This window comes from Doryrhamphus excisus, linkage group LG17, assembly GCF_037039965.1.
Source record: "Doryrhamphus excisus strain RoL-2023G ecotype Guam linkage group LG17, RoL_Dexc_Guam_v1.1, whole genome shotgun sequence".
Lineage (NCBI taxonomy): Eukaryota > Metazoa > Chordata > Actinopteri > Syngnathiformes > Syngnathidae > Doryrhamphus > Doryrhamphus excisus.
The window spans coordinates 6,699,958-6,722,565 of NC_136373.1; the positions used below are offsets into that span (position 1 = coordinate 6,699,958).

Sequence of the window (22,608 nt, forward strand, 5' to 3'; positions counted from 1 at the left end):
CTGGCATTGATCGCTCAGAGTAAATAGTTCAAAACGCATCTAGATTCTTTTGTTATGTGTATAAAATAAGGATGTCACAAAATCTGAACCACTAGTGGCAATAAAAGGGAAATGCCACAAACCGCCTCACCGAAAATAACCACCATGGGTAAAAAGAGCAAAAAACGACAAAGAGTCATAAAAGTGTGCAAGCTCATATCAGAGTCCAATTAGAGTTAACGTCTCCCTCCATCCGTTCTTCAGTCAGGTTCCTTCTGACAGATGCCATACCTACACCTTAGCACCGGGTGCACGTTTAGTTCAAACATTGTTGCAGCAGTCGCTCCAAGAATAGGAAGCAATCAATAATGAATCAAGCCGTCGCAGAGCTCAGCTGCCATCAAGCACACCACCAGCACTATCCATATAAATCCTTTTTAAAGTGAAAGTAACCAGGACTGTTGTCAAGGTGGCACACCTGAGCCACATCACTACAAATGACCTCCATTTTTTTTATTGTGGCTGGTTTAGAGTAGGTTCTCAGGCCTGGTTCACACAAATACAGCATATTTTTCCATGAGTTTTGGCTTCTCATCCACATGCATGTGGAGGTTTTTGATGAACTAGACTTCACAGCATTGTAGTGATAACATCTGCTACACTTTAGCATGATGTGCAAAATATATCACTATATTGACACTTACTATGGTACCCATTATGTCATTGGATGGTCATATCACCTTGTACTTTGGTACGTGACAAAAATAAATAAATAAAAATAAAAAATAAATAAAAATAAAAAAACTTTAACTATATTAGGAAAGCAGGAAGTGAACAAATAAAAAAATTTAAAAAAAAATGTTATTAAAAAAAATTATAAAAAAAATATATATTTTTTTTAACATTAAAAAAATAAACTTATGAGGTACATTATTAAAAAAACAAAAAAAACAAAACGAAAAAAAAACCTTAAACTATATTAGGAAAGCAGGAAGTGAACAAATGTAACAGTTACTGATTGTAAAAGTACCAAATGGAGGGGTAGGATTTAATAAGCTTTGCTTCTTCCTACTCCTTTTGGACATGTGGAACTGTGAACTGATTATGTGATGCATTCAATTGTAATCTGATGCATGTTCAAATTAAATTACCATTACTTAAATAATGAACATGTTTCACCCATGGCTGCACGGTTGTCAAGTGGTTTGCACACAGGCCACAAAGCTAGAAGACCCGAGTTAAATTCCACCCTCGGCCATCTCTGTGTGGAGTGTGTATGTTCTCCCTAAGCATGCGTGGGTCTTCTCCGGTTTCTTCTCACGTTCCAAAAACATGCTAGGTTAATTGGCGACTCCAAATTGTCCATAGGTATGAATGTGAGTGTGAATGGTTGTTTGTCTATATGTGCCCTGTGATTGGCTGGCCACCAGTCCAGGGTGTACCCGAAGACAGCTGGGATAGACTCCAGCACCCCTGCGACCCTTGTGAGGATAAGTGGTAGAAAGTGATGAATGAATGTTTCACCCATTTTCTGTTTTGTTGTTTTGATCCGTCGACAGACTCTGATTGGTTAAAATTGCCTTAACGATCCAGGACTGCGCATGACAGCCTGTGTATGTGTTTTGGTGTGGATAGAAATTGGTTCCAAATGGTGGCGTGTGGATAGAAATGTTTTTGGAACCAGATGTGCAAAAATATCCGCATTCATACGGACATGGCCTCAGAGCATTTATTTTCCATTGTCATGGTTACACAGTGGTGCCATGTTGGAGTTGTTGACTGACTCCAAATACTTGCTGGGCGGATCATTTGCATAATGTAGTGGGCGGAGTTATCACAATACAATGTACACACACTGGCTGTGATGCATTGGTAATTTAGTCCAGCGCACCACTGTGCGCAGCCAATTTGGTAGACTGGACTGCGCCGAGTTCGGCGTGTCGGCGCACCATGGGAGGTGTCCACATTCTCAGCTTGGCTCAGTGACAATTTTGTAACAAAACAGCGCACCTTTGGCGCTGAGAGTTCTCTAGCTCCAACTTGGTCTCTTTTTGGCGCAGGTGAAGTGCACCCAGCACAGTGTTGGACTGTTAGGAAGAGATTACATGTGTACGTGCTAACTGGTGCGCATTTAAAGGCAATGAAAGGCGCTCAGTTGATTGGTTGAATAATCCTCATGTTAACCCTCACAGCTGTTCTAAAAGGATCTGTGGATGTCTTCCTTTACTCGATGTGCTGGTGTGCCAAGAAGACAAGGTAAAGATGTGGAAGCGGGATTCCATCTATATGCTGCCCTACATTACCTCCTTATTATAGCACTCCCATTTATAATGAATGCAAATCTGTGAATTACACATGCAATGACACTCTGAGGTCTCCATTGAGTTATGCATGCATGGTTAACAGGTGATAGAGTAATTACTACAGCAAAGAAGTGCCTTCCTCCGGCCAAAATACAGTCATTAGATTGTAACTTTCCCTTGGAGTATGAGATATGGTTTTATATTTTGCACGCTCTGCTGACTTCCCTGCTGCGGTAGTGACTACCATATTTTGGTATATGAATAGCAATAGTCTTGAGGGAACATGTTTCCAGATGCCACGCTGTCTTTCTAGCTGTGCCCCTGCAAACAGGGATGGCTCATTAATGCACATAAAACAAGAGCGGAATAGGACTTTGTAATAAAGCTCAGATAAGATGGAAGGATGAGTAGGAGGGAAAGGAAGAAGAGATTCATACAGACAGTGGTGCTTGTTGCCGTCTCCACATACACACCATAAACCATATAATTGCCAACTTTTATTGTGCTTGTCCACTATCTCTGCTGTGTTTTCCAATTAAAATAGGCGCCTGACACAATATTTGGGTCAATACAATATTTTCAAAGTCTTGTCACTGGTTTTACAGATTTAATATAAAAACATTCCTATTCCAAATCTAAAATTGGTACGTGACAAAAATAAAATTAAATATATTAAATATATAATTAAAATAATAAATAATATTATTAAAATAAAATAATAATATAATAAATATAACAAAAAAGAGGTAGAAGATAAATGAATGAATTATAATAAATAATAATATATAAAAATAAAATAAAATAAAAAAAACTTTAAAAATGTTTAAACATATTTAATGTGAAACAAATGTAATAAAAAAATTAACATTTAAATTTTTTTTTAAAACTTACGAGGTACATTATTAAAAAAAATAAAAAAAACAAAACAAAAAAAACTCAACTGTCTTAGGAAAGCAGGAAGTGAACAAATAGTTACTGATTGTAAAAGTACCAAATGAAGGGGTAGGATTTAATAAGCTTTGCTTCTTCCTACTCCTTTTGGACATGTGGAACTGTGAACTGATTATGTGATGCATTCAATTGTAATCTGATGCATGTTCAAATGAAATAAAACCATTACCATTACCAAAATCTATGATGCTGAACTCTGGATGTACATTTAATGTACATGCCAATTGCTGAATATGACCTTTCTCCTCAGCATGCATCCAGCAGTCAACATTGTAGTTTTTCCATGTATTAAATTGCGTGTTTTCTGTGTGTACTGTATGTCCTTTCCTGCTTTGCTGTGCGTGCATGTGTTTAATTCGCCTCCCCCGGCATTGAGCGTGTGTGCACTTTGTGGGAGCAGACATCCTCTCGCCAGGCAGCCATCGAAGCCGTTTATCTTCATAAGCTAATCTCAAATGAGGTGAGATTGTTTTTAACGGAATTAGAAATGCGTAATGCGTAATGCTACAAGGTGATGGTACAACCGAGCTTGATCAAACAAGTGGGAGGCGGTTAGCGGAGAGACAGCACACTTTCACCTACTTTAAATGTGTCTTGGGGTTTTTTAAGCAGTCAAGCAGAGGACCATTGTGGGTTCAATAACTATATATAAAAAAAACTGAGCAGCCAAAAGGTAAAGCAGTGAGCCGTGAGATCAAATATGACATCCATGAAGGCAACAGAAAGGTTGATGGGGATAAAAGCATCAGAAAGACATGGCAATGATCAGATTTATATGACATTGTGATCAATTGTGAAGGGTGCCTAAACTAGAAATGCATCATCGTAGGTGACCAATATGTATCCCACCAGACATCTTTGTATGTATTCATACCTTCCAATACAATTTGTGGAGTGACAAACTGTGGTAAGAGATTACTTTGTAGGTATTGTTATGAAGGCTAAGAGCAATATTTTAATATTGCTGTGTCCTGTCATCGATATGACAGCTGTGAGGCTGATAAATTTATATATGGTGCATTCAATGACCACCAATCACAATGTGAAATGTCAATCATATATATATCAGTCATGTCAATCATTCATTCATTTTCTACTGCTTATCCTCATTGTGGCCTATCCCAGCTGTCTTCGGGCGAGAGGCGGGGTACACCCTGGACTGGTGGCCAGCCAATCACAAGGCACATATAGACAAACAACCATTCACACTCACATTCATACCTATGGACAATTTGGAGTCGCCAATTAACCTAGCATGTTTTTGGAATGTGGGAGGAAAACTGGAGTACCCGGAGAAAACCCACGCATGCATGGGGAGAACATGCAAACTCCACACAGAGCTGGCCGAGGGTGGAATTGAACCCTGGTCTCCGCCATTGGAGTCACCAATTAACCTAGCATGTTTTTGGAATATGGGAGGAAACCGGTGTACCCGGAGAAAACCCACGCATGCACGGGGAGAACATGCAAAACTCCACACAGAGATGGCTGAGGGTGGAATTGAACGAGGGTCTCCACCGTGCAGCCCCCGGCATCAAGCAAATATGTCTAAAATATGACACCCCTCTCAATACTTTGCCGTATGTACCTTGCAATGTTTCGTTTCATAACGTACACGGTGCATATTTTTATTCAAGACAAGCGGGAACGATCGTGCATCAGTCACTGACTGAAAAAATTGAATTGAGTACAGAGATGGCCGAGGGTGGGATTGAACTCGGGTCTCCTAGCTGTGAGGTCTGCGTGCTAACCACTCGACTGCCGTGCAGCCGCATACAGACATAAACATGTAAAAATTGTGGGCTTTTTTGAAAGAGTGGTGCATGTATGCTGTACATTTTACCTGTATTATCACATTTTCATAAATTCTTAACAATTTAGGGTGAATGTGATGTGTTTTGTCTGGGAACACTTCATCACTCAAGTATTTTTAAGGTTACTGGCAGGAAAGCCAACAAAAATGACAAAAACAAACCAAAAAACAAGTATATGGTAATAACTTGGTTGCAAATGGAAGCAGCTTTTATTGACTCACTAAAGAGAGTTGCAGCTTTCCAGCCACAAAAAGTACCATAAGCTTTTAGCTCATTACAACAGCTTCCCAAATGCTAAATGTCAGTTTCTGGAGCCCGTACGAACAAGCCAAAGCCAACAATTTGTGACGGGAGAATGAAGGAATACCACACACATTCATGATATTTAATACATGCAGCCCTTCCCCTCTCCTCCTATATAGCTTGTGTTTTTCAGAGCAATTCATTCATATTTAAAGACTCTTTGACTTCTGCATTTAATTAATGCATTTAATTGCATCCCATGTTGCTTTACTATATGGAGATTGTTGTAAAAATGCTTACTGAAATGTGGGTGGACTCACATTTAAAAAAAAAATGTCAAATGGGATGATTACAATGTAAGCTTTGTGAAAACATATGGTTTAAAATTATGACCCATAGATACATAATATGATTGCAACAAAGTCTCCATTGGGACAAACAGTCAAAGACAGCTTAGCATATAAACCACCATTTAATAAGATCCTGACTGTGCATCTATGAGATTTTCAATATGCTGCTAACATAACACCAGGGTGCATCTATTGTTCAGAAGCTGTGGAAGGAATTGTGCTAATATAACCTGAGCACTTCATGGATTATACATAAAATATCAGTCAAAAACCAGTATAAGAAGATAACCCAATGTGCAGTATCTAGTGTTTTCACCGGCATGCACCGCTTGGCCTTGCTGCATCATGAGAAAGTGGTGGGAAGAGAGAGCATTTAATCATTCCACCGGGCCTCTTCCATTATTCATTCTAAGGGTGAAGCCCAAAACACACACGTACAAAATCTATATGGTCTTTATATGTTTTTTCCGTTTGAGAGCTGTTTTTACAAACTTTTTGTAGTGTGCAAAACTTTTATCACTCTCACGAACACAGGAAGTCCCACACACGGCAGACATGCTTAATCTGAATGCTGATCGCGGGAGGGGATCACCATTTTAACCCTTAAATGCACAAGTGGGTCAAAAATGACCCGGTCAGGTTGTTTTGAAAAAATGAAAATGAAAAAATTGAAAGAATTTTATAATTTCATATCCCAGGTATTTCTCAAAAAAACATGTTTTTGATATCATGCCGTTCACATTTTTAACTTATCTTTTATACATTTTAAGATTTTTTTGTTTTTGTGTTACTACCCCAACCTTCCATAAGTGGGTCAAAATGACCCAGTAAGGTTGTTTTCTTGAAATATCCTCGTAATGAAAAAAAATTGATCATTTCATATTCCAGGTATTCCTCAAAAAACATGTTTTTGACATCATGCCGGTCACATTTTTAACTTACCTTTTATACATTTTAAGAAATTTTTGTTTTTGTGTTACTACCCCAATCTTCCATAAGTGGGTCAAAAATGACCCGGTCAGGTTGTTTTCTTGAAATATCTTTGTAATGAAAAATTGTTATCATTTCATATTCCAGGTATTCCTCAAAAAACATGTTTTTGATATCACGCCGTTCACATTCTTAACTTATCTTTTATACATTTTAAGAATTTTTTGTTTTTGTGTTACTACCCCAACCTTCCATAAGTGGGTCAAAAATGACCCGGTCAGGTTGTTTACTTGAAATATCTTTCTAATGAAAAATTATCATTTCATATTCCAGGTATTCCTCAAAAAACATGTTTTTGATATCATGCCGTTCACATTTTAACTTACCTTTATGCAACACACAATGGATCCTCACATTTTCTATTGTTGTACGGGGTCATTTTCTTTTTCAAAGATGGAAAAAAGTGAAAAATGAAGATGTTTCTAACATGAAATCATTCTTGTGTGGTCCTAAATATAATGCTAAATATCATACAAGTGATTATTTCGAACCAAAATGGCAAAATTGGCATAAAAATGCATTGATTCTAGTATGGCTCATTTTTGACCCACTTATGGAAGAATGTAGCGTCCAGTCACTCGTGCATCTAAGGGTTAAAGGAAGTATCGTCCGATATCGATATCGTCCTTTTTCACTGATATCGGCTGGAGCACCCCCAGTCTTGACTCATATCAATGAGGATATATTATATTTGATTCACTGTTAGACCACATGAGTCCATTAAACAGCCCTGTAATGTGCATTTGTGTGTTTTTATGAATCACGCTGCTCTGCAAAAATTTCTTGAAAGATAGCTAAGACATCATCTCTATGCTACAACCACTGCTATAAATAAGTGCAGCTGTGGTACATGCATAGTGCAAATGAATAAGACATGATGCCACGCATAATTACACATCTAGAAAAAAAGCATTGCCATCTTTACTCGGAAGCAGAATGATAAGTTCTACAAACTTCTCAAAAATCTTTGAATAAACAAAACCGGCCTTGCGTACATCCACTCAGTCAAAGAAGCACAAATCCCATTCAAGCGGGAGTTCTTTGTAAGAAATGAAACTCTTTGAAGAACATGGTGCTCAGGTGAAGTGGATTTTCAAACTGCTGCCAAACTTCTACAACGGCTGTTGTCATAAGCGCCTTTGACAATTCCTGTAAAAGCTGGCACTTATCCCACTTTTTTTCACCTGCTTTCTCTTGTATAAATGCCACTGAGGTAGCATGGGAGTCATAACAGAGGTGGGACGGTGTCTGTGTGACAGCTGTGGAATGATAAATAACTGGAGAGAGGATGTTTATTTGTGACATTTCCGAAATGTATTATACAGTTCTGATCAAAATTTTAAGAGCAGTTGAAAAATTGCAAGAATTTACTTTTTGCACTGTTGGATCTTAACGAGGTTCTAAGTAGAGTTTCAAAATGCAAAAGAATAAATGGGAGTAGGACCAAAAAAAAAATTGGAGTAAGCAATTTACTGCTCAATCAATACATGGCAGTATACACCTTCTTAAATTTGTTTAATAAAATACAGTGTTTTTAACAGGACAGCTAGCACGATTGTGCATCAGTCACTGACAGTGTTTTTTTTTTGTCTGCTTGTTGTGGGAATGAGAAAGTGACATTGAAGAAATGGGAGTGGGACTAAAAAAATTGAATTTAAAAAAACGGGTGCTGAAAACAGCGCTGTGCAGACCTGCATTTATGACTAGTATAAAAATATTACTCCCCTCTCAATATGTGGCAGTATACACCTTGCAATCCTAAATTTGTTTTATAAAATACACAGTGTTTTTAACCAGACAGCGGGCACGATTGTGCATCAGTCACTGACAGTGTTTTTTTTTTTGTCTGTTTGTTGTGGGAATGAAAAAGTGACATTGAAGAAATGGGAGTGGGACTAAAAAAATCGGACTAAGCAATTTATTGCATTAACGGGAGCTGAAAACAGTGCTGTGCAAACCTGCATTGACTGGCCCATTCTGCATTTATGACTGGCATAAAATATTACTCCCCTCTCAATACGTGGCAGTATACACCTTGCAATCTTGAATTTGTTTAATAAAATACACAATGTTTTTAACAGGTCAGCGGGCACGATTGTGCATCAGTCACTGACAGTGTTTTTTTGGTCTGCTTGTTGTGGGAATGAGAAAGTAACATTGAAGAAATGGGAGTGGGACTAAAAAAATTGGATAAAAAAATGGGTGCTGAAAACAGCGCTGTGCAGACCTGCATTTATGACAATATGTGGCAGTATACACCTTGCAATCCTAAATTTGTTTTATAAAATACACAGTGTTTTTAACCAGACAGCGGGCACGATTGTGCATCAGTCACTGACAGTGTTTTTTTTGTCTGCTTGTTGTGGAAATGAAAAAGTGACATTAAAGAAATGGGAGTGGGACTAAAAAAATTGGACTAAGCAATTTATTGCATTAACGGGAGCTGAAAACAGTGCTGTGCAAACCTGCATTGACTGTCCCATTCTGCATTTATGACTGGCATAAAATTATTACTCCCCTCTTAATACGTGGCAGTATACACCTTGCAATCTTGAATTTGTTTAATAAAATACACAATGTTTTTAACAGGTCAGCGGGCACGATTGTGCATCAGTCACTGACAGTGTTTTTTTTGTCTGCTTGTTGTGGGAATGAGAAAGTGACATTGAAGAAATGGGAGTGGGAATAAAAAAAATTGGAGTAAGCAATTTATTGCTCAATCAATACATGGCAGTATACACCTTCTTAATTTGTTTAATAAAATACAGTGTTTTTAACAGGACAGCTGGCACGATTGTGCATCAGTCACTGACAGTGTTTTTTTTGTCTGCTTGTTGTGGGAATGGAGAAAGTGACATTCGGCATCCCAAAAGATTGCAACAACTCCTCAATACACTCTGGTACCCGTGTGTTACCAAGGAAGCCATCACAGACTGACTTAAAGGCTCCGCATGATCTCAGTTCCTTTGAGGTGAGAAGCTCCACATATTCATATCCTTCATGACCTTTCGGATCTGAGATTCAACCAAGATGCCCTCTTTGAGTTTAGCAGAACTCAGAGCTGAAAACAGAGTGCATAAGTGTTGGAAGGCAGCTCCATTGTTGTCCATGGCCTTCACAAAATTTTTGATACGAAAAATGCTTGATATGAAGAGGTGTTCACCAGGCGAGAAAGTACTCCTACATCCACAGTCCTTCTACCCATAATGACACCAATAATCTTGGAGTCACCAAAGAAAGTCTACTGGTACTGGTCATAGTTAACAGATTCTAAAAGAGCTCCTTCAGATAGACTGAGTGGACAATGGGAATGCCGGGGTGTTTATTCCCATTATGCAGAAGCACAGCCTTGAGACTCCGCTTAGAAGAGTCTATGAAAAGACGCCAGTCTGAGGGATTGTGTGAGAAACCAATTAAGGTCAAGAAGCCAGAGACATTTGTGCAGTAGTGCACAACCTGTTCTCCATGTTGAGTAATGAAGCAAACTCTTTGTTCCGTGTCCTGAAACTGGTGATCCTTACATCAGCCTTAGCCAGGTTCCACCACTTAATGCCGGGATGCCAGGAGCTCTGACTGTTGTTTAGATGAATGCAAATCACAGGCAAGATCATTCAGGTCTTTTTGTGTGATCCAGTGGGGTTCGTTGCCACTCTTGAATAAACAGAAACATTGTCTTCAGAAGATAATGACTTGTCAGATTCAATACGTGGCAGTATACACCTTGCAATCTTAAATTTGTTTCATAAAATACACAATTTTTTTAACAGCACAGCGGGCACGATTGTGCATCTGTCACTGACAGTGTTTTTTTTTTTGTCTGCTTGTTGTGGGAATGAGAAAGTGACATTGAAGAAATGGGAGTGGGAATAAAAAAGGCTGGTTCTTTCGTTAAATCATGCATTTAGGACAGATGTGTGGGGACCAGGATTTTCCTGATCTCCAATTTTACAGTCAAAATAATGAAGGTAAGATTTGTCTAAATTTGTCTGTGAAATCCCCAGACAAATTTGCCTTATTGATGTGTCTTTGTTGTGATTGTGTTAAATTGTGTTAAGTTTGTAAGTGAGGGATGATGGATATTGGTACTTGGCGCAATTGCTAGTTTCCATCTGTTGTCCCCATCAGATAACAGAGAAATAACAATATAAAAACAATACAGAAATAATCTGTTGAACGGATGAGCATCGTGCATACTGTACATTTATGTAAGTTTAGCATTAAAACTAGCAAAAGTACTCCACCAATACCACAAAATTCTAAAATTCATATGCACTTTTTGATGACAGCATACATTTACTGTAGTTTTGGGTCTTTGTTGTTTATAAGTACCTGGAAGGTACGTATCAGCACACAAGAATATGAAATCAGCACCTCAAAGTTAGGCTATAACAGCTATTTTTATGCACACCTCACTCTGTCGTTGAGCAGTTTATTTCTTACAGGAATTTTCCACGACATACGGAAAGACTGATCTTCCACTAGGTTGCCACAGGGGTGCGTACTTTGCCTCTTTTATTTCTGTGCCAAACTCTGCACCCGTAACTAATCATCCTAAATGCATTATCTGTAACGTGTACTTGTTTATAACGAGCATCCGGCTCATCCTTAATGTAAATGTACCCTTTATGCATACTGATGCTGTATTTGTCTTACAATTCATCAGTATAGTTAGCTGGCTAGCAAGCAGATACCATTGGAACGATGAACCCCATCAATAGAGGACATGACCTGATAACTCTTCTCGTCTATTCCATCATGTTAAAAAAAAGAATGCATTTAAAAATGATCCACTACCAAAGCTTGTACAGAGTGACTTCCTGCAATGGGTCATGCTGACATTACCATCATTCCCCTGGGGGGGATAAAAAGATTTCACCACCGGAGGGAAAACACAGATTAAATTATACCCAAGCAGAGATGAAAGGAGGTGCAAAGCAAGATTTAATGCAAGGAAATATGAGATGGTGGAAATGGTGAAGAAGTTCAAGTATGGTGGCCGTAAAGGGTGAACAATGTTGGGTTCAAGTGCAAGTAGAAACTTGGCTTCCTGGCAGCTTCTTTTCCCTTCTGATAATGATGCTTCTGATAGATGCAATAAATTCCCAATTGCACAGTAAATGTGCCAATTTATGGCGGTCGAGTGGTTAGCGTGCAGACCTCACAGCTAGGAGACCAGTGTTCAATACCACCCTCGGTCATCCAGAATTCCAGAATTTGGTATTTAACCCAAGAAAATTACGCTGTTTTTTTTTTTACTTAAAAAATTACGTTGTTTTTTTTTTACTTAAAAAATACTACCAAGTATTATAGAATTTTCCTTTTTAATATTGAATTGTACCTTTGTGGGGCGGCACGGTGTTCGAGTGGTTAGCACGTAGACCTCACAGCTAGGAAACCAGGTTTCAATACCACCCTCGGCCATCCAGAATTCCAGAATTCAGTATTTAACCCCAGAAAATTATGTTGTTGTTTTTTTTACTTAAAAAATTACGTTTTTTTTTTTTACTTAAAAAATACTACCAAGTATTATAGAATTTTCCTTTTTAATATTGACTTGTACCTTGTACCGGTGGACGAGTGGTTAGCGCGCAGACCTCACAGCTAGGAGACCAGGGTTCAATTCCAACCTTGGCCATTTCTGTGTGGAGTTTGCATGTTCTCCCCGTGCATGCGTGGGTTTTCTCCGGGTACTCCGGTTTCCTCCCACATTCCAAAAACATGCTAGGTTAATTGGCGACTCCAAATTGTCCATAGGTATGAATGTGAGTGTGAATGGTTGTTTGTCTATATGTGCCCTGTGATTGGCTGGCGACCAGTCCAGGGTGTACCCCGCCTCTTGCCCGAAGACAGCGACCCTTGTGAGGAAAAGCAGTAGAAAATGGATGAATGAATGTGCCAATTTCCATCCCTTCAACAGTAGAGTTTATGGTTTGGATATAAAACCTTGGATGTAATTTATCGTATTCTCCTGCACAGCTAATGTGCAGCGAATAAAATATAAAGACAGCATACATAATAAATAAGCGCCCAAATACACGGGATGTTACACAATGTTTTGTTTCAATGCTTCTCTCCTAGTGTAAAACAGATTTCCACAGATAACATCCCATCCTGCCAAACTCCTCACAGCAGGCAGCCTTGGTGATGTTCCTCTCTTGTGTTTGATACAGAGATTGAATAACAAGGTTGTTTAATTATGAACATATTGAACAATAATTCAGCGTGTGTTAGTGGACGTCATCCTGCAATTTCATGGAAATTAGCTCTAAATTACATTTTGAGTCACACATGGTTTTCTTTTTTTGGAGGGGCTTGCAGCCTTGGGCACGCCACAGCGAGGGATGTTGTGATTCACCCCCAACAGCCTGGAGGCAAAGATGTAGCGGTAGAGGTGACAGTGTTTGCTCATTTGAGGTGTTCTCCGCTCCGTCACTGGCTCGAATGACCCCCGACGCTTCTCTTGACACGAGCAGTTGATGAACTGCTTTATTTTAAAAACTAAACAGGAAGCGCGGCTAAAGGATGTCACTGGAGCGCAGGTGGAAGATGAAACGAGTTATGAAGCAAGACTCAAGGTGCATACAGCAACATATTGAGAAGGGAGTGATATTTTATCACGGCCATATATGCAGAATGCTTGATGCCGCCCTTGTGCTGCATCAAATGTGCCTAATGTCAATGCAGGTCTGCACAAGTAACTGAAACCAAAATAAAACCAAAATAAACCAAAATACTAAATACAAATACATAGTTATGTGAAAGTACACGCCATGGGGTGCCCTATTAATTAACCCTCCTCTTGTGTTAGGGTCGGTACCGACCCGTTTTAAATTTTAATGCATAAAAAGAATCACATAACATTTGTTTATTGCATCAAGGCTTTTTGATTTCGCCAGGAAACTCTATTTCAACAAAATAAAACCAAAAAAAAAAATTTTACTACATTTTAAAATGGTCTGGTTGAAATTATGACCACTGTATTGTTAGGGTCGGTTTCGACCCGGTTATAATAATATGATTATAAAGCAATAATTTGAGCCACAACTGAAATCATAAGTACACATAATCACATAATCAGTTCACAGTTCCATATGTCCAAAAGGAGTAGGAATTCATTCATTTTTTATATTATTTTTATATATTTTTTACACTTCTTATATTATTTTATTTTAATAATATTGTTTATTATTTTAATTATATATTTAATATATTTTAATTTTATTTTGTCACGTACCAATTTTAGATGTGGAATAGGAAATGTTTTTATATTAAATCTGTAAAATCTGGTACTTTTACAATCAGTAACTGGTACTTTTACATTTGTTCACTTCCTGCTTTCCATAATACAGTTTAAGGTTCTTTGTTGTACGAGGTGATATGACCATCTAATGACATAATGGGTACCATAGTAAGTGTCAATTTAGTGATATATATAGCACATCATGACTGGTTCAAGACTCTTTAAGAGATATCTATAGCTATATCTATAGCTCTCAGTAATAGCCAAATAACAAAAGAATTCAATTTATTAATATGATTCTTTTGAGGTTCATTTTACCATTTTTGGAAATTAAAATTGAGGGGTATAGTGACAAAAAATGCCTACACCAAAAGTATTAAAACCAATATTTTCATGGATGAGGAAGCCTAAGAAGGTAACCAAGACATGAGAACCAAATTTGATTGTAACTTATTGTTTTTAGTGTATTTTATAGCTGATTTAATACAGGGTCAAAACCGACAAAGGTAACATAAGAGGTGATACCAGAAAGCTAACACAAGAGGAAGATTAAAATATCTTATTTTCTTTTTACATCTTAAACTGCAGGGACAAAAGACAAGACAAGAGTCATGTGACTGCTGACAAGAAAAAGAAGAATTTGATTTGTTAGAGTAGCAATTAGGAAGTGTCTTCTCCCAAAGTGTACATTGTGTTGGCACAGTGGGCGTGTGCAGTCATTTCTCACCACATTTCATGTCTCACGGCACCTCAGCTGAGCCAGCGACAAAATTATGCAAATACGGACTGAAGTACGACTACACACATGAACTGTCATTGTGAGTGTGTGCTTGGCACATTGTGACAAATCTGTCTTTGCCCGCTCTGATTCATCTAAAAACACACACCTGTTGCCAAGCAACGGCAACGCTTGCTTGATTACGTGATAAGTTTGAAATGCAAAAGCAAGGGAGGAACACAACGGGGGGGAACGCAAAGTGAGTCGAGGAGCGAACAAACACAATGATTGACATTGTGTGGAGTTTGCATGCTTGTTCTCCCCGTGAAAGGTTTGTCTATACGTGCCGTGTGATTGGCTGGCGACCAGTCCCTTCCACACAGATACTCCTATACTATATACTGTATAGTACTGTATGTTGTGAAAATGTAGGACCCCCTAATGAAATACATTCCTGATCCTTCATTAAGAAAAGCCACCGAACAATTTAGCTGCAACAAATCAGCATACTATTACTTAACCGCAATACAAGCAATATACTGCATAATATACTGCACACTTATTATGCAGCAATGCATACATTGTTTGCAAATGAGCTATAATGCCCATGAGACACTGAGCAAGTGCAATTAATTTTAAAACACCACTGAAACTGGCCTAAAGGTTAAATACGTATATTTACACAGTCTGGACTGGGGAGAATTTAGTAGGATTTCAAACAAAAGATAATTCACTGCGGTTAGCAGATAATATAGATGTAAATATAATACAGTACTGCCCAACTATACAACTATATAACGTTCAAATGTTTGATGATGATTGAAGTAGAGTGTCACATGCAAACAATCCCTTGGCACGACCAGTAGGAGGCTGAAACCACCGCAGGCTCTACAATAAAGTGTGGGTGTCATGTTTTAGATCGTCAGCGCACGGCACACAGCATGTAAACATGACATCAACAGCGATTAAAAGTGTCAGCGGCAACATTATTCACCTCACCACCCTGTAAAGATTTACTTTCAGTTATTGAGACGGCAAAAAATTGTGTTAAGTTTGTCAGGGAGGAATGATGGATATTGGTACTTTGCGCAATTGCTAGTTTCCATCTGTTGTCCCCGTTAGATAACAGAGAATAACAATAAATATGAAAACAATACACAAATAATCTGTTGACCGGATAAGTATCGTGCATACTTTGCTTTTATTAACCAACCAATGAGCAGACAGGATGCTATTCAGCACGCTATTTCACAAGGTAAAGAAAACAGCAGCAGTATTGGAACTTGTTTGTGCATACCGTACATTTATGTAAGTTTTGCATTAAAACTAGCAAGAGTACTCCACTGACTCCACTAATACCACAAAATTCTCAAATTTTGGTAATGGTTTTATTTCATTTGAACATGCATCAGATTACAATTGAATGCATCACATAATCAGTTCACAGTTCCACATGTCCAAAAGGAGTAGGAAGAAGCAAAGCTTATTAAATCCTACCCCTCCATCTGGTACTTTTACAATCAGTAACTGTTACATTTGTTCACTTCCTGCTTTCCTAATATAGTTTTAAGGTTTTTTACTTGATTAATTTTGCTTTTTTTAGTTTTATTTTATTTATTTTTTTGTCCCGTACCGAAGTACGAGGTGATATGACCATCCAATGACATAATGGGTACCATAGTAAGTGTCAATATAGTGATATATATAGCACATCATGACTGGTTCAAGACTCTTCATCCTTGTATTTAGCAAACATCAACTGCTTGTATTGTTTCTTGAATTGGCTCATCGTTGTGCATTGTTTGAGTTCCTTACTCAATCCATTCCATAGTTTGATTCCACATACTGAAATGCACTTATTTACTTATTTTTATGCACTTTTTGACGACAGCATGCATTTACTGTAGTTTTGTATTTTCGCTGATTTGTGTCGACACTCTGAGGGCCTCTACTTCTGCCATTCAACTCAGCTAGTAATCATAATCATTTGAGGGGGTGTTTTTACTGCAGTGATCTGCAGCACAACCTCATTGTAATGCACTGGTAGTCACTGCACAGAGAGCTACGGCAAAACACCCAAACGTGTCAACAACACGAAAGCCTCAGAGCTTTCAAATTTCACCTTGTGGATTTGAACTTAAACACACCGAATCCAAAAATGCAACAATCACACAACCCTGAGGTTGCATTCAGATTCGTCATGTTTGGTTCTGTTCTCAAATAGTGGGGGCGGGCTCCCCTGGGGGAGAAGTGGGGGGGGGGGATTGGGTGGTGCATGAGTACTTTCAGTCACCACATTTAAATGCAGTCAATATTCAGTTGAAGTTCAATATTCTGGTTTATGTGCACCATCATGACTATGCATGGCATTTGTGCTTCTTCTTCTTCTTCTTCTTCACCGGCACGGTGGATAATGAACACCTTTGTGTGATGCCGGTACTGACACCAGTACTTGACACTATTCCGTCTCATCCACCAGTGCCCCCATACACAAGTAGTTCCTGCCAAAGACGCAAGATTCCATTCGAATAGAACATGTACAGAACACATTATGTTCCTTTCAATAGATGTCGATATGACCCGATATTTTGGTTGGAAAAAGAAAGGTAATATCCAGGTTAGTGAAAAAACTGAATATGAGCATATTTGGGTTTTTCAAAAGGAGCTCAGTTCCGAGCTCTCCATTTTTTTGTTCATTCTGTACAATAGAGATAAATAAATTAATCGATCCATCCATTTTCTATATCGCTTATCCTCACAAGGGTAGCAGGAAGGCTGGAGCTTATCCCAGCTGTCTTTAACAAATAAATAGATCTTATCGATTTCTTCTCCCCGTGCATGCGTGGGTTTTCTCCGGGTACTCAATTAATTTTTTTCACTCAGTGACTGATGCACGATCGTTCCTGCTGTCTTGAATAAAAATATGCACCGTGTACGTTATGAAATGAAAGATTGCAAGGTACATACTGCAAAGTATTGAGAGTGGTGTCATATTATATATATACTCAATTAAATATATATATATTTGCTTGATGCCGGGGGCTGCACGGCGGAGACCCTAGTTCAATTCCACCCTCAGCCATCTCTGTGTGGAGTTTGCATGTTCTCCCCGTGCATGCGTGGGTTTTTTCCGAGTACTCAATTCAATTTTTTCAGTCAGTGACTGATGCACGATCGTTCCCGCTCTCTTGAATAAAAATATGCACCATGTACGTTATGAAACGAAAGATTGCAAGGTACATACTGCAAAGTATTGAGAGGGGTGTCATATTTTATATATTTGCTATATTTGCTTGATGCCGCGGGCTGCACAGCGGAGACCCTAGTTCAATTCCACCCTCGGCCATCTCTGTGTGGAGTTTGCATGTTCTCTCTGTGCATGCATGGGTTTTCTACGGGTACTCAATTCAATTTTTTCAGTCAGTGACTGATGCACGATCGTTCCCGCTGTCTTGAATAAAAATATGCACCATGTACGTTATGAAACGAAAGATTGCAAGGTACATACTGCAAAGTATTGAGAGGGGTGTCATATTTTATATATTTGCTATATTTGCTTGATGCCGGGGGCTGCACAGCGGAGACCCTAGTTCAATTCCACCCTCGGCCATCTCTGTGTGGAGTTTGCATGTTCTCTCTGTACATGCGTGGGTTTTCTACGGGTACTCAATTCAATTTTTTTCAGTCAGTCACTGATGCATGATTGTTCCCGCTGTCTTGAATAAAAATATGCAGCATGTACGTTATGAAACGAAAGGTTGCAAGGTACATACTGCAAAGTATTGAGAGTATTTTAACCATATTTGCTTGATGCCGGGGGCTGCACGGTGGAGACCCTAGTTTCTCCGGGTACTCCGGTTTCCTCCCACATTCCAAAAACATGCTAGGTTAATTGGCGACTCCAAATTGTCCATAGGTATGAATGTGAGTGTGAATGGTTGTTTGTCTATATGTGCCCTGTGATTGGCTGGCGACCAGTCCAGGGTGTACCCCGCCTCTCGCCGGAAGACAGTAGAAAATGAATGAATGTCTTGATGCTAATGCACGTCCAATTCCTCTCATACCGTAGGATGGTATGATGGAGTCTATCATACCATAACTTTATCATACCATGCTATACCTTCAAACTGGTGACTGAGAAAAATTCATCAGTTTACAGTATGTTTCAGTTGAGTCGTAATGTGTGGAACGGATTAATGATGGTAACCAAGGTTTGACTTTATTTTAACGTTCTCAAAATGTAATTTACAAACAAGGCGACAAAATTTTCAGGTACTAAATCCACTCACGCACGTACAGAAATATACAGTCGTTACTATATTGTTTTGGGGGATGTCATCGCTCCTACGATGCCACATAAACAGTTTATCCTCTAGTCTCCTTCCTCCCACTCAAATGTCATGCTCACAACTTCCAACGAGCTAACACGTACACACACACACACACAGAGAGAAACCAAGACAGTGTGCAGATGCCTCAGGAATGAACAGAATGTCCACTATGTAAAGTGATCTACTGTGGCACTTTGACAATGTACTTATGGAATTTACTGCATGCAACATATGGACTGTATTCATAATAAGAATCTCGGGACTACTTGAGAGGAGCACCATCCTCTCAACTTTTGTGAGTGGACATTGATCTCGGCATCACTCGGTTTTAATTACAAGCAAGCGGAGTTGACTCAGGGGAAACACACAGAGAGGCTTCTCAATGCTGCATGGTGCAAAATAAACGTCTAATTAGTGTTGGTAACCAAGCAATGACTTTTAGTCTTCTGTTAGCGTTTGCCATGAAAGTGAAAGATTTAACAGCACATTTTAAAAAAACACACATAAAAGGTGTTTTTCTTACCTTTCTGCACGGTGGTGACACCCATTGAGGGCTGCCCCAGGCTGGCTTTTGGCTCCCACTTGCCCTCATCTGGGTGATACATTTCCACTGAAGCCAAAGGGGTCTGTTGTTGATTCATGCCCCCCATCACCATAACCTGCCCCCCCAGTACCACGGCGGCAGCCCCAGCCCTAGCCGTAGGGAGTGGTGGCAGCTGGCTCCAAGTCTGACTCTCCACATCCAGGACCTCCACACTGTCCAGGGGTGTGCCAGTCTCACTGCAGCCGCCCAGCACGTAGAGCAGGCCCTCGTGGTAGACGGGGGTGCTGTAGACTCTACGCTGGGACATGGGGGGAAACTGCTCCCAGTAGAGGGACTTGACAGGGCTCACCGCCATTTCCTGCACGGGCATGTCTCCAGGAGTGAGAGGAAGGGACACAGCATCACACACCAGGCTGGGGAGGCAAGGTGGAGGGATTGTGACACGGGTGATACATCTATTCACATTTGTGACTTTTTAGCATAACTGTGCTAACAAACTAAAGAGTTTAGCATCATTGAGTTTATTAACAACAACATTTCCATGTAATATTACTTACTATATTACTAACTAATAGAGGAACATACTAACTCCTTATTTCTAAAATCACAAATACTTAAACTTCAAATTCAAGAAACAATACAAGCAGTTGATGTTTGCTAAATACAAGGATGAAGAGTCTTGAACCAGTCATGATGTGCTATATATATCACTATATTGACACTTACTATGGTACCCATTATGTCATTGGATGGTCATATCACCTCGTACTTCGGTACGTGACAAAAAAAAAAACTAAAAAAAAATAAAACTAAAAAAAGCAAAATTAATCAAGTAAAAACCCTTAAAACTATATTAGGAAAGCAGGAAGTGAACAAATGTAACAGTTACTGATTGTAAAAGTACCAGATGCAGAGGTAGGATTTAATAAGCTTTGCTTCTTCCTACTCCTTTTGGACATGTGGAACTGTGAACTGATTATGGGATGCATTCAATTGTAATCTGATGCATGTTCAAATGAAATAAAACCATTACCATTACCAACTAAGATGTTCCAACCTTATCCATCTGCTAAGTATGATGCCTTTTCCTATGGACTAACCAATAAACAACGATCTTAATATAACTTATAACGCAAGGAAGAATATGGAGGAGAAAGGTAGGGAGCTCGAATGTGAAACTCACTCCTGTGGCAGACGTCACAATTCCTCCTATCCAAATATTTTGTGCATTCAGCAGTTTTGGAGAAGCTCAGTCATCTGCCCATCACTTCTTCTCTGGCCTCACTCCTTCCTTCCTTCCTTCATTCAGTGGATCCTGCTTACTGGGACTTGAATGTACTCTTCACTCCCACAAAAATCACAATATGATCCAAAAAAGACTTCTTTGGTTGTCCAAAAAACGAGCCTTAATCAGGCGAAATCTCCATATACTGAAGGACTCGTGTAGTGTGTAACTCGCTGAGCTTTGAAAAAGGTCCCTCGCTGAGACCCAACCTGAAAGAACACAAAGAAACATGGCATTAACTGATAACTAAATCTTGTCTCTGAGTATTTGGCAAAACAAAACAGCCCATAATACTTCTGAAGTCTGCATGAAAGGATGATGAGCATTTTTCTTTTTTTTTATTTTACCGGATGCAAATGAATCTCAAACTGATTCATGCAAATGACCTCTAGACACTATAAACCACCAGACTCCACCCCCTCACCCCCTGTGGCGGTGGTTACTATGGCAACACATGAACCATTGTTAGAATGTTATCACTATTGCAAATTCAGTACAGAGCTGCATTGAACATGATTACCCATTGGAAAGCATCAGGACAAATACCCATCCACCGCTTATCCTCATTAGGGTGGCGGGGGTATGCTGGAGCCTATCCCAGATGACTTCAGGCGAGAGGCGGGGACTGGAATGCCAGCCAATCACAGGGCACATATAGACAAACAACCATTCACACTCACATTCATACCTATGGACAATTTGGAGTCACCAATTAACCTAGCATGTTTTTGCACGGGGAGAACATGCAAACTCCACACAGAGATGGCCGAGGGTGGAATTGAACCATGGTCTTCTAGCTGTCAGGTCTGCGCGCTAACCACTCTACCACCGTGCAGCCCCATATCATCACTGTATTCATTCATTTTCTACCGCTTTTTCCTCACGAGGGTCGTGGAGGGTGCTGGAGCCTATCCCAGCTGTCTTGGGGCACGAGGCGGGGTACACCCTGGACTGGTGGACAGCCAATCACAGGGCACATATAGACAAACAACCATTCACACTCACATTCATACCTATGGACAATTTGGAGTCGCCAATTAACCTAGCATGTTTTTGGAATGTGGGAGGAAACCGGAGTACCCGGAGAAAACCCACGCATGCACAGGGAGAACATGCAAACTCCACACAGAGATAGCCGAGGGTGGAGTTGAACCCTGGTCTCCAAGCTGTCAGGTCTGCGTGCTAGCCACTCCATCACCTTACAGCCCAATATCATCACTGTATTATGCTAAAAATATACTGTACATAGAATGAGAGGGAGGCCATCAGAAATAGCACAATAATCTACATCTTGTAGCGCCACGCTGGGAACTCTCAAGATGTCAAAAAATCATTTCTTTTCTTTTGGGCTTCCTGTAGTGCATCTTATTCGGCTGGAAGCTTTCATCCCTGCTGTTATATTTAGTCTTGGAAAAGTTTGTGAGCGCCTCAAAATAGCTCAACCTCTTTCCTAAAACCTCTAAGCTTCTTTTGGTGTATCAATGTGTGCTTACAGCGCCTTTTCCAGGGTGTTTGCTCTTATTCACAAAGATTGCTTTCATGTGCAAAAAAAAAAGGGTTGTACTCATGAGATAAAAAGGGAGAATCGGAGGGCAGAGATGGCGGGATAGCACAATCGTTCATTCATGAATATTGTTGTAATATAGGTTTTTGGTGTTTCTAGGGAATGGGAAATGTAACTGACCTGCATATTAAAAGAGACCTATTGTGTTTTTTCCACTGACCTATAAATGTTGTAAGTCGTGAAAGTGAGCTGTGAAAGAAGTTAGGAGTGTTTTTTCGAACGCCACCTCCATTGTGCCGACAGTGGTCAGTTGTGGACTCCTTATAGAGCAGCAACACACAATAACCAGCACAGAA

The 22,608-nt window shown here is 39.5% G+C and overlaps 1 protein-coding gene across 1 annotated transcript in view; it reads right to left on the reverse strand.

The window, feature by feature from the left end:
• klhdc8b (kelch domain containing 8B) overlaps positions 1–22,608 on the reverse strand; it is a 65,201-nt gene that overhangs the window by 29,907 nt on the left and 12,686 nt on the right. The window contains exons 2-3 of the mRNA XM_058084711.2: positions 20,647–20,957; positions 19,443–19,876 (exon numbers count right to left, since the gene is read on the reverse strand). Coding sequence (XP_057940694.1) covers positions 19,443–19,833 — 391 coding nt within the window. The 5' untranslated portion in view covers positions 19,834–19,876; positions 20,647–20,957. The remainder of the gene's footprint in view (positions 1–19,442; positions 19,877–20,646; positions 20,958–22,608) is intronic.